The sequence below is a fragment of the Taudactylus pleione genome, unplaced genomic scaffold (assembly GCF_031769625.1).
Source record: "Taudactylus pleione unplaced genomic scaffold, aTauple2 ptg000012l, whole genome shotgun sequence".
Taxonomy (NCBI): domain Eukaryota; kingdom Metazoa; phylum Chordata; class Amphibia; order Anura; family Myobatrachidae; genus Taudactylus; species Taudactylus pleione.
In genome coordinates, this window is record NW_028284415.1 from 18,414,270 (window position 1) to 18,428,143 (window position 13,874).

The 13,874-nt window shown below is 44.3% G+C and overlaps 2 protein-coding genes across 4 annotated transcripts in view; one reads left to right on the top strand and one right to left on the bottom strand.

The window, feature by feature from the left end:
* STX8 (syntaxin 8) overlaps positions 1 to 13,874 on the top strand; it is a 319,594-nt gene that overhangs the window by 276,066 nt on the left and 29,654 nt on the right. The window lies entirely within an intron of this gene.
* NTN1 (netrin 1) overlaps positions 458 to 13,874 on the bottom strand; it is a 154,078-nt gene continuing 140,661 nt past the window's right edge. For all 3 annotated transcript variants that reach the window (XM_088468785.1, XM_088468792.1, XM_088468801.1), the window contains exon 7: positions 458 to 4,167. In XM_088468785.1, coding sequence (XP_088324911.1) covers positions 3,839 to 4,167 — 329 coding nt within the window. In that variant the 3' untranslated portion in view covers positions 458 to 3,838. The remainder of the gene's footprint in view (positions 4,168 to 13,874) is intronic.

Genomic DNA, 13,874 nt, shown 5'->3' on the forward strand with positions numbered 1-13,874 from the left:
AATGAGTAAAATCGACCTAGAAATGTACTTACTTTTGTGAGCTGTACTGCTTATATACAGTATGACAGGGGCCAGCCTGACACCTCTCCCCTAATACTAGGATCTGTGGTCAGAGTCAGAGGGAGGTTTTGTCCAGGGATTTATGGCTAATCTTGCAGATTAGGATTTACCATTTCCTTTGATTCCTTTTACTACAAATATATTTGATTATGTACTATGGCTTTTATACCTGGTTCAGGCTGTACAAGAATGGTGCTGTTGGGATGACACGAATCAGATCACGTTCTGTTGACTGGCTGACAGATTTACTAATGATTAGCGCTGTGACCACTGGCTTCATCATTTCAGATCTTGAAACGTCAATTTATGTATTTTTATTGACTACTCAACAGACGTTTATGAGTAATTGGTGAATTCCATCTGTGAAGTAATGGGTTAACAAGATTTTACACTGCAGGTTAAACAAAACAACCATCAAAAAAACATTGTAATCACTTCTATAAATGAAGAAACATACTTAAACCACAAGCAAATGCGTTGCTTGTGGACTTGTGAACGCCAGGCCTGTAGTTTAACTTCTGACCTCAAATACAGCGGATGCTCCACAGGGTAATCCTCTCAAATTAACTGCACAAATAGAGGATCAGGAGTCCAGGAAAGTTACTGAAGAGTCGTTTCCAGGACATGCAGACACCTATTACTGTAAGAGGACCTCTGCCCTGACCCCCAAGGAAGGGATGAAGACTCTACCTCAGGTAATCATCTGTCATGTAGCGCTAGAAACATTCTCCTTCTAAGTGAATTTTGAAGGTTATGTAAACTGTAATTTCTGTGATCATTCTCCTTTAATTGCTCAATGTTTTTGAGACATCCTGGAAGGTACAGGAGGTTATTCCAAAATCTATCATACATCCTGACCCCGCCACACCAAACACTGAGATCCTGTCTCTTTGCCAAGACAAACTCCAATTAGCTCTGCCCTGATGTCCGCTTCGAAAAGGATTTAATTCCTTCTATTCACACATAAAAAGGAAATATAGAACAGATATATTTTAATAGCTGGTTATATTTAGGCTGGTGACCTGTATGTAATTTACTCCATATAACCCCTATGAGTATCATTTATTAGAGCTCCATATACTGCCTTTCCTGCCTGTATTACCAACCCAGTCCCTCAAGTCGGCACTGTCCTGCGTAAATCTGGAGCTGTTGGGAGGTGTGCAAAATGGCTGCCTCCACTGTGTCCTTCACGCCTAGTTTTTCTTTCTTGCCACAGTTTAAAATCTATACGTTATTGAAAGTGTCAGGGGATCTCAGCTCCAATCCACATAGTCTTGTTTTCAGGATTTAATTAATCATGCACACATAAGGTGAGTTTATCTAACTTGCTGGTCAGTAATTTGTACAACTCTTTTCACAGACAGAAATCCTGAAAACATGACTTGCTGGGTCACTTGAGGATTGCAATTGCGAGCCCCTGATTTGTTTAATTGAACAAGAATCTGAATTATTGTTCGTTTAAGATTGAATTTAATACTATATGGGTTAAGGGTTTCGTAATATTCTTGTTTAGTTGATACAGGTTGAGTCTCCCATATCCAAATATTCAGAAATACAGAATAATTTTGGAATGACTGAGATAATGAAACCTTTGATTTTTGATGGTTCAATGTACACAAACTTTGTCTAAGGCACAAATTATTAAAAATATTGTACAAAATTACCTTCAGGCTGTGTGTATAAGGTGTCTATGAAACATAAATTAATTTCATTTCTGTACACAAACTTTGCTTGAGCCACAAAAATATTGAAAATATTGTATAAAATTATGTGCATGCTGTGTGTGTATATAACACACAAATGCATTATGTGTGTATATTCCCAAGATATTTCATTATGATATGCAAATATTCCAAAATACCGAATATTCCGTTATCCAAAATACCCTTGGTCCCTGACATTTTGGATATAGGAGACTCAACCTGTAACCTGAATTACAGAAACCAATGATTTAATGGTGCAATAGTCTTTCACAATATGCAAGTAAAGCCCATTTTTTGTGTTACTACGCATACTGTATTTCTATCTAAATCTGAAATATAAATTTAGCAAATTACAAAGCACCTTACTGTAGGTACTGGGTAGATTGGGCACAGTAGATCCTGGGAAACACAATGGAATGAGCCACGGACCCTGTTTATGAGCTTGTTACCAATAAAGAACAAAGTTATTCTCACAGAACTAGACCTGCTATGCGGTTGCCCCACAGGCCCAGTGGAGATTAGTTCCAGACTCTCACTTTATGGACCATGTCATCTCTCCTAGAAGACATCTGCACAGCAGACTAAGCAGAGACCTCTCTCATTTCTGGAATCAATGTCTGTGTGAGATCATTTCATCTAGTAAAATGTATTTCTTCTTGCTATATAATTCATTAACAGTAGGAGCCACCAGCCACTAACCACCTGATCATTAACCACTTAGCTGACAAGATGCGAATGCAGCCAACTGTGCTTCAGGTGTGACCGCACTGTTTTTAAAGAGGAAATCCGTTTGACACACGTGCAGAATGGATCTCCTCTGACTCCCCGGACTCTCCTGCGGACCCGGCAATTTGCTGGAAAAATCATCAGTTAAGTGGTTAAAGGGCATCCGTTGGCTATCAATCCACTAAAAACTAGTGACAACACTTTAATTATTAAGTGAGTTATCAGGGAAATAGTTTTTAACATATTAAGTGAAACTAGAACTAATTTCAATTAAAAGTAAGCATTTAAACCCAATGGGGCCTTCACATAAGTAAACTCTTCTAATTAGAAGCATGTTGTGTACTTAACTGTAAAACTACACATGTCCTGGATCTCTGTGTCTAAACAGAATACAGCAACTCCATATATATTTTCAGAACTCAGTATATATATATTTATATAAACTCTGCTAGCCCCCACTGCTGACCGGCTAATACTGTCATTCCTGTGTACATTGTTATGTACAGGGTGAACGTGATGGAGTGGGGGGGATGTTATTTAAACATATACAAAAACACAACATAGATTTGTTTTCCTTTAAAAAATAAAACAAAAAAGTTACTTCGATGATATACATACTTTAAATGTTAGGATTTGCATTTTTTGTTTTACAAATTAATCTCCACCCTCCCCCACCTCTAGGTTTTGATACCTAGCAGTTAGCACCTATAGGAAGGTAGATACGTGTGTGTGGGGAGGGGGTAAGTACAATACCAAATGTCAGGATTGATGTTGAGTTAACCCTTATGTTGTTGCTTGTCTGCAGTATGGTAACCAACAAAATAATCCCCACCCTTAGGGTGTTTAGAGGTTACTAAGATGCTGGAATGGGTTGTCTGTCTCCATTCCATCTCAATGGAAATGAAGCCACAGGGCTTCAAATGCAGGACGTGAGAAATGCTTTAACAATGAATGACTCACAATGCAGGAGATACCAAACAGGTGCAAATTTCACAGCTTGCATGGCCATAAATCTTTCGGCAACAACTTTCCCCCAAGCCCATCCCACCCCCTCCTCTCTTTGTCCCGTGAGCTTGTGTCTGTGAATCAACTCTACATATTAGGTGCAAACGCATCAGTCCCAAAATAAAAAGTGACCCTCCCTCTTTCTTTCGGCCTGATCTACCATCGCCAACCTCGAAAAGCGAGTTTCCCTCCTCCATCTGGGAAAATATTTAAAAAAAAATAAAAAAATCTAAATGGATAGTCCTATCTGCTCCAGACTCTATAGCAAGCAGCAATTACAGTCCTCCCTCACTCTTCTACATAATTCTGGTTTCTCCTTTGAGGGCCCTCAGTCTTCTCTGCTTCTAGGCTTTCTTGCACTTCCCTTTCTTTTCCCGCTGCTGGAACTTTCTCAGCCTTCTGGCCCATGTGTCCCTCCACTGTATGACCAAGCTGGTCTTGTCAGCAACCACCCCATTTTGGTCAGGTGAATCCTCATCATTCCCCAAGAGGAGGTACTTTTTCATAGGCTTGAGTTTGGGACACTTGCAGGCTATGTCCTTGGAACGGATCCAAAGGTTCTGGTCACCCCGGCGGATGCGGTTGGTTCCTTGTTTATATACAGAGATGACATTGACTGTGAATTTCCACCAGTCTCCTGCTTTATCAGCCTTTAGGATATGAATCTGAACCGCTGAAAAACAAAATAAATGACATTATTATAAATGGAAAGTTAACTGTGCCATGAGCAGTGGGATTACATTTTCTTTCAAGTTACTTAGGGTGAAAAAGAAACCCATCAAATTCATTGCCCTTCTCCTAATCCACAGTCTGGGGGGAGGGGGGATAGGATGCAGCAAACTTGTATAATAGCCTAATGTAATGGGGCGGGGGATGCTTACTGACGCTGTACTGGGGTTATTCCCTGGATAAACACACCATTATATGTTTGTTAATGATAGAATATTTTGTCTTGATAGAACTCCCTTTGCAGTTGACATCTCCTTTCCTCCAAACACAAGGGATGATCTTGTGCTGTAATCTAATACAGGCTGCCAGAGTGGGCAGGGTATGGAGTGATTATATTACCTTTCAAATGTTTCTTTGCCCATCTCTGTTCAGGTCCAGCCTATAGGTTTGGGAATCAATGCTCACAACTGAATTTAGTAGTGGGCCAGGTGGCTGCTGTGGGTCTCTCCAGTATAATCTGTTACTTGGTAGAATTGCAATGTGTGTGTTACAGATGTGTCCTGCTACATATTTGCAGATCTCGCTACATATGTGCGCACGCATCGTGCCATGCGATTACCCGCAGCAGCATACGCAACGGCTCGCACTGCGATCGCACCTTGCATTCCTATGGTGGCACGGATGCGAATGCAGTGCGCATATCCGCTCACGGGCACATGCGTGGCGCGATTTGCTGTGTACGCAGCAATGATATAGTAGGACACATCTGTATGTTAATTTGAATAGTCCTGGGGTTGTACACATCTCACTGAGGCCCTGATTCAGAGCCGGACGCTCTGACAGAGCGCTCGCTCTGAATCAGGGCCGCCCTTCTGAATTTTAGAGCGGCCTCCTGGCCGCTCGCAGAGCTGTGGGTGACCACCCACAGCTATAGCGAGCGGCCAAAAAGATGGTCGCGATGGTCAAGACCATCGCAACCATTGGGCTTGCGACGAGACCCTTGTGGTATAGTGTCTCGTCTGCCGCAAGCCCTGGAGTGCTTTCGGCTCTATCAGACAGTAGGCATTCCCATGGGAACGCCTCAGACAGTAGGCATTCCCATGGGAATGCCTACTGTCTGGGCACAGACAGTAGGCCGGCCACAGACAGTAGGCCACAGACAGTAGGCATTCCCGGCCACAGACAGTAGGCATTCCCATGGGAACGCCTCCGTCTGGGCAGCCACGCCACCCCTTTGGTGGGCGTGCCGTCACTCACCATCGACAGCATGCCCCCTTTGCAGCGAGACCCGGAGCGACGGCTTGCCCGTCGCTATCCGGGTCTAGCGCATGTGTACGACGGAGCCGCCTCCGTCGTGCGCATGCGCACTGGCCCAACATCGACCCGCTTGCGAGCGCGTCTGAATTAGGCCCTGAGTGTGCATTTGTAATGTTAGTACAGGTAATAAAACAGATGTAATAGGGGGAGCCATTGAAACGTCTGCTTTAGGGCCTAGTAATTTCTATTTATAAGCCCACCCCAGTATATTAATAATACCAGAAATGTGCCTGCTTGTCCTTTTGTGTGGCAGGAAACTACTATTAAGCGCCAGATGTGGATGTGCAGTAATGGCATGTACATCTGCTGTTCAGTTGGCCAATTGCTCCAAGTATCACGGTGCCAAAGCTTTGACATCACAGTGGATAATAGCCTATCAGAGGTGGGAGTCTGACACACGGACACTCACAATTTCCTAGTTTGTTGTATTTCTCTAGTCTTACACTCCATGACTTGCTAGCATCCCTACCATGCCACATTTTACCTGGGAAAGACAATGAAAATGTATCTGTGCTGTATTAGATGAAGGTGTGGGTTATTTTTTAGTTTTTGCCCTGGTGTAACATATCTATGGTGTATTCATTATCCCACATTACATTTCAGGCTACGACACAGATGTAGATATATATTTATTAAGAATTAGACATTTATGTAATTTTCATTGTATCAATGCAGTAGAACAGTTCTAAAAAAGAACACTTTCTCTTTCCAAATACCATGGTACTGAAGAACACCCTGGCGTGTGCTGAGAGCTGGGTAATTGGCATTTTACGCTATACTCACATATTGGTCAACAGTTTCCAAGCTAATTTGCTGACCTTTCTGGGGACGACACCTGCTAATATGATATTTTACATGCCACAGGCTTTTCTTAAATGCTTTCATAAATAGGGGATGTTCACCTGCATGGACAAATTTGTCTATTTGTGTTGCCCTTAGATACAATACCAGAGAAGCTTTGGTCTAACCCTAACCTCCCCCCCTGTTGGTGCCTAAACCTAACCCACCCCCCACCCCCGGAGATACCTAACCCGGGGGTGCCTAACACTAAACCCCCCCCCTCCCGCGACTAACAGCTAGAAGTCCCCACCTACCTTCGTTCGGGATGCCGGGCGTCGGGATTTCGGCATCTGGCTAAAGAAAGGCGTCGGTATTTAGACGCCTATCTTTAGTACAGAGTCGGCTTCCAGTGTCGGGATTCCGATGTCCTGAATTTCGGACGCCGGTAACTAAACTGCATCCCGCTGTATCTAAGTGTAAACAAACAAATCCTCCTGAACTATAGATCTCTCTGAAAGACTTTGTCCCTACTGATAGTTACAGACTTGCCTCTTGGAAAAATGGTTAGTGCTCTGGACTTTTAAGGTGGTTAGCGTCATAATTAATGCTTTGAGCCAAGAACAATTAGGGGAACTCCCAAACAGTAATAGGTTGTTCAACTAATATGGGCCTGATTTACAGTTCTGGTGACATATCCCTGCTCTTCATGTCAGGGCTATTTGAGATATATATATATATTTAAATTTTTTTTAGAAACCCCAAAATTGTCCTTAATTTTGGGGGTATCTAAACCGATGCCCCGATAACAGAAGCAGGGTTTAGTGAACAAGGCATCTGACCATCTCAATTGCAGCCAGACCGCTCAGGAAAATGAGAACCTTCCAGGCTCTCTGAGGGGGGATGGGTAAGATACCTTTGGAAAAATCAACATTCTCAATTTTAAAGTCTTCCAGAATTTCTTATTTCACCTTCCAGCTGTGAAAACATGAGTGCAGGCTCTGGATGTGTCACTTGCAGGGAGGGGAGGGTGGATATGTATACACGCACACTCTGTATATACCTGCTCTGCCACATAGCAATTCTACACTGTCACCCTATGTAGTCATTCACAAAACTACTACATGAACAACTGCCAGTGTTACCTATAGTCTAATATAAGAGACAATGCAATGCCTATGAAGCGGGCAGAGGTGCCATATGGAAATGAATGGATAGTAATACATGAACATTGTGGGAAATACATTGCAATACTGACAAGCACACTGTGATGGAGCAGGTGGGTGTGAACATAACATGTATGAATGTGTACCTTGGCATGCAATAACTGTGCTGTTTGGGAAATGGCACATCTCATCAATGTCGAGAATTGAATTTGTCCCTAAGAATAACACGTTAGGGGTACATATACTAAGTGGTAGCTTTTCAAATCCGCCAACTATCAGTGATTCTGGCTGCAGGATTTAAAATGGCAATAACATTATATGCAAATTCAGGCTTAGTGTACATCATACTTGCCTACAATATGGCAGCCAGGTTGGCTGGGGGGTGTGTGTGACTGCACTACCACGTCATCGTGGACCCATCCCTGCTACACGATGCTGAAATTACCAGCATTGTTCAGCAGGGGGCGGGGCCACGATGACGCAATTCAGTGCAAATTGCATCATTGGTTCTCCTTGGACCGCCCACTTGTAAAAGTAGGTGCCTGCGGGGTTGAGTGGTGCCCGGCTAGGAGCCTTGCCAGCTCTACCTGGTATTATATATAGCCTTTAGAATTACATCCAACATACAGGATGAGAGGGGTGTAGTAGGTAAAACCGCCGGCCGCATGGCCAGCTGTTCAAATCCCGACAGCGGAAGCCCGGCAGAGGTGAAGATCTCGATTGCTAATAAGGTAAGTATACTAACCCTATTTTCCCTCCTAAACCTCCCTTAGGGATGCCTACCCTTACTTCCCCCCCCAAGTGCCTAACCCTAACCCCCCTCTAAGTGCCTAAACCTAACCCCCCTCATCCCCGCAGCCTAAACCTAAGTCTCCCGGGGGGTCCCTAACCCCCCCCCTTCCCCTAGCCGAACCCTCCCAGGGGGGTGCCTAACCCTAAGTCCCCCCGGGAGCCCTAAAACCTAAACCCCCCCCCCTGCGCAGCTGTCCGCGCCCAGCTTACCTTCGTTCAGTATGCCGGGCGTCGGTCTCCTAGCGTAGGTCTAATGACAGGCGTCGGGTTTTCGAAGCCTGTCATTAGTACTTTGCCGGGATTAGACAAAGCCGGTGGTCGGCATTTAGAACGTCGGCTTCCTGACTACATCCCGATTAGAGGACCGTATTGTTGTGCAGTTGGTCAATATTGAGTAATAGGGACATTTCCTGGGACAATATGAAAGACAGGAGATTAGGGACAGTTGGCTAAGCTATATTACTTTTTACCCTTTCAGTAATCGGCAAGGATAGGTCAGTGGTTCTCAAACTCGGTCCTCAGGACCCCACACAGGTCACATTTTGCTGGTCACCCAGCAAGTACACAGGTATATTCATTACTCACTGACACGTTTTAAAACATCCACAGATGGAGCTAATTATTTCACCTGTGAATCTGTGAAGAGACCTGGAAAACATGTACTGTTTGAGGTCCTGAGAACCGAGTTTGAGAACCTGTGGGATAGATACTACAGATGACTCTCTGAACATATGAATAGCACGTCTGCTTTCAGAAGAGCACAATTACATGAACATATTAAACTTTCTTTGTCACAAAAAGGCCAAAACGAACAGATTGATAAAAGCTTTTGTTTGTTGTTACTTTTGGCATTTGCTTTGAAACCCTGCCTAAAAAAAAAAAAATCAAGATTGTACCAAATATTTTCCTATATTTTAGTATTTGGTCAAAGATGAAATGCAACTAATTTAGCAGAATGGCAACAATAATAATATATAATCTGTAAGTGAAGCTCTTGGAAGGTATAAACATTTAAACAAATCTGTACATGCAATATATGAAGTCGGCAGGTCTGCTGCTGGCTTACATTATAGGGGGAGCACCACTGCCAGAGTTCTATTGCTAAAGCTGGGCATACACGGCCAGATAAAATGCCTGTCAGACCGACAGACATTTTATCTGGCAGCCTGCCAGCCGCAGATGTCTCCGGCATACACTGTTATATATCTCACAGTGTATCAGCCCGACATCTGCGCTCCGCCCCCGGGGGAGGAGACATTTCCCTGTTCCTTCCATGGGAAGGAACACAGGAAATGTCGGTCTGTCGGCCGCGGCTGAGCATACACTGCCCGATGTGGCCGACAGGTTACCCCCTAAATATATCATCAGACGGGGATGCTGTACAATCCGGCATGCCCGACCGAGCAATATTTAACCCTCAGTCGGCAGCACACACGCTACACGCGGATATCGGGCCGATCGCCCCGATAATTGTAGCGTGTATGGCCAGCTTTAGGCAGATGGGGGTTTTTTTTCATTGCCTTGAGATACAAAAGGTCAGCGGTGTCCGAGTTTATCTGGTGTTGACATATCCAAGGGCAAAGAAAATAAACAATATGTATTATACAGTAGCAGCACTTACAGAGAATATTTACACTCCTTGCCCCAGTAGAACTATATTGCCTACTGCATGAACACACACACACTATGGGGGGGAATTCAATTACCCCCGGTAAATTACTGCAGGATAATTATTCCCCCGGGGCTATCCAATTAGCCCGAAGCGCGGCAGCTGCAAGCTATTATGAGGGATTTTTTTTCGGGACCTCAGCAGGTTTCGAAAAAAAATCCCAAATAAATAGCCCATATCCACAATGCCTGTGGCGAAAACATATAGGTCCGAGAACTTATCACTGATACTATGTGTTTTGGGGCGAATAGAGAGAATTTTTTGCACGCAAAAAGGGTTCTTATTGAATCGCCCAATAAAAAAAAAAAATTCAATAAAGTCCCAAAAATTGCAAAAACATCCAGTTTTTCGCGTGCTAATAATTATCGTGGCTGAATTCCCCCCTTAATGGTTGTTTTTTTTTGTCAAAAGCCAAATACCCTACCTATATGATTTTAGATTGAGGGAGGAAACCAAGGTACTCTGAGCAAAACCCATAGACAACAAACAAACTCTACACAAATAGGGTCTTGATAGGGGTTGAACCCAAGACCCCAGTGCTGTGAGACAATAAAGCTAACCACTTGTATCTTATTGGAACTTCTCAGACTAAGCTTCCTTGCAGCTGTCTTCTGACATAATATAAAAAACATGTCAGGGAGTAGGGAACCAATTTAGTCTATCCCTATGGTAATCAAATGAAATCACCACTCAGTGTGTGGAGCTTCTACAAAATGTCACTGTGGGCAGTGGCGTAGCCAGGAGGAGGAGTGGAGGGTGCAGGCAGAGCAGCCGAGCGCCAGTTGAAAATAGTCTCCTATTCCAAGCCCAGTGGGACATCGCTGAGTTCGGATGATAATGCTCCATGGCAACATCAACATAAGCGGACACCAACAATGTTTGCTCCTGGCGCTGCAACAGTGGGGACAGGGGGTGCTGCCAGGCCCAGGACGAATGGAAGCACTACCACTCCTGTGCACAAATGCATGCAGCGATAGAAGCAGCATGCAGATACTGTATGTGCATAAGGGACACAGGGCCTGATTCAGACCCGGTCGCAAGCACTGAGCGCTCACAACCGGGTCGATGGTGGGCCACAGCACATGCGCACAACGGAGCCGGCTCCGTCGTGCGCATGCGCGAGACCCGGCTAGCGACGGGCACCCCGTCGCTCCGGGTCTCGCACCAAAGGGGGCGAGCCGTCGATGATGAGTGACAGCTCACCCAGTTTGGTGGGCGGGCCGGGGGGGTGGCTGCCCAAACGGAGGCGTTCCCATGAGAACGCCTGCCGTTTGGGGGCGGCTCCACTGACATCACAAGTGATGTCAGTAGAGAGCTTCCGAAAGCTCTCTGGGGCTTGCGATTGGCAAGACCCTACCACAAGGGTCTCGTCGCAAGCCCGATGGTCGCGATGGTCTTGCTGTCACCCACAGCTATGCCGCTCCAAAAAAAAAAAAAAAGCCCGGCCCTGATTCAGAGCGAGCGGCTCTGAATCAGGGCCACAGTTCTTCCTTTGTCACTTGCTGCGCCCCCTGACCTCTTGTCCTCCGCTCCACTGAGCATTATCATCAAATCTCTTCTGCTTTTCCTCGGTTTCCCTCCTATCACACAGTTTATCCCACTGTTAGTTCCCTCTCAGCTATCCTGCCACATTTTCTTCTTCCATTTGCCCTCCCATGTTTCCCTGCAGCCAAGTCACCCCTTTTTTCTCCATTTTTGCCCTCTGCTTAGTTGCCGGAGTCCCGCTTGCAGCACATCAGAAGTGACATGGAGGAACATGAGGATGGCAGGTAAACTATATTTTTCTTTTAAATTATTATTTTTGCCCTATAGTGCAGGTTAGCTCCTGGCAGTGGTAAAATGCATCGGCTTCTGTCAGTGTAGGCTTTCCCATGTGAGTTGCACAAGTATTATGGTGGTGCCACAATACCTATTCTCTATTACAATCATTTACTCACTAAAAAAAATGCTCAGAGATTGGTGGCATAAATTGGGCTTGTGGAGGAGTCTTATGGCAAATAAAGGGCATGTGGAGTTGTCTGGTGCTATATAAGTAGGGGGCCCACGCCGTACACCCGTACACGCCGTACACCCTGCACCCATAGAGTCCCATGTCGGCGCTATCAGTGCTGTGAAAATCGCCTGGAAAATGGAGGCCGCTGCGATTTTCCCGGCGTTTTGCACATGCGCAGTAGGGAAATCATCGAGAAAATGGCTGCCCTTACCATTATCTAGACTAGTGCCCAGAGTCTACTGCTGCGGCAATGCAAATTAAAAATATAATATAATACCATAAGTATTTACCAGCCCAACCCCTTGTTTCATATTTCGTAGAAGCAACTTTAGCTGCAGTCACAGCCATGAGAGTATTTGGTCTCTCCAAACTTTGCACGTCTAGACACTCGTTTCACCCATTCTTCTTTGCAGTATTGCTCAACTTGCGTGTGTATAGGACCTCAGCTGTGCCTGCTACCTAGCACTATAGGGTACCCTCCCTATATAAGAAAAGAATAATGCTGGGAGAATTGTATGAGGCACTGGTGAGAATATAAAAGGCTTTTGGCACTATTGAGTTCTGAAAAAATCTTAATATATTCATATAGTGTCACATGAAACAGTAGGTCTAATCAAATTAATAATAATTGTACATCGCATGCTAAAATAGCAACACGTACAGTGCCTTGCAAAAGTATTCACCCCCTCGGCTTTTTACCTTTTTTGCTACATTACAACCTGTAATTTATTTATTTTTTTAATCTGAATTTTATGTGTTGGATTTTATGTGATGGAAATAGTCTAATTTGGTGAAGTGAAATGAGAATAATATATATTATTATTATCCTTTATTTATATGGCGCCACAAGTATTCCGCAGTGCCTTACATAGTACATAAAACTAGTGAGTGAACAAGAAACAAGTAACTTACAGTACATTACAGTGCAGGACAAGGACACAATTTATATACATTGCTGCAATAGTGATTAAAGCACTCACAATAAGCAGCAGGGAGTTGACAGTCACGTGTTAGGTGCCCTTATGGGGACTAAAGAGTAGAAGAAAATGTATAGAGAAGCACATGAGGGAAAAGGTCCCTGCTCGAGAGAGCTTATATATAAAAAAAAGAATCTTTATAAATAAAATTCTGAAAATTGGCATTTGCATATGTAATCACCCCCTTTGCTATGAAGCCCCTCAAAAGTTATGGTGCAACCAATTACCTTCAGAAGTCACATAATTAGTGAAATGAAGTCCACCTGTGTGAAATCCATGTGTCACATGATCTGTCAGTATAAACACACCTTTTCTGAAAGGCCCCAGAGGCTGCAACACCATTAAGCAAGAGGCATCACACCATGAAGACCAAGGAGCTCTCCAAACAAGTCAGGGATAAAGTTGTTGAGACGTACAATTCTGGGTTGGGTTATAAAAAAAATATCGAAATCTTTGATGATCCCCCGGAACACCATCAAATCCATCATCATCAAATGGAAAGAACATGGTACCACAACAAACCTGCCAAGAGAGGGCCGCCAACCAAAACTCACAGACCGGGCAAGAAGGGCATTAATCAGAGAGGCAGCACAGAGACCAAAGGTAACCCTGAAGGAGCTGCAGAGTTCCACAGCAGAGACTGGTGTATCTGTGCATGTGACCACAATATGCCGTAGAGCTGGGCTTTATGGAAGAGTTACCAGGAAAAAGCCATTACTTAGTGATAAAAATAAGAAGACACGATTTGAGTTTGCCAAAAGGCATGTGGGAGACTCCCCAAATGTATTGAGGAAGGTGCTCTGGTCAGCTGAGACTAAAATTTAACTTTTCGTCCACCAAGGAAAACGCTATGTCTGGCGCAAACCCAACACATCCCATCACCCCAAGAACACCATCCCCACAGTGAAACATGGTGGTGGCAGCATAATGCTGTGGGGATGTTTTTCAGCAGCAGGGACTGGGAAACTGATTCAAGTCGAGGGAAAGATGGATGGTGCTAAATAATGGGATATTCTTGAG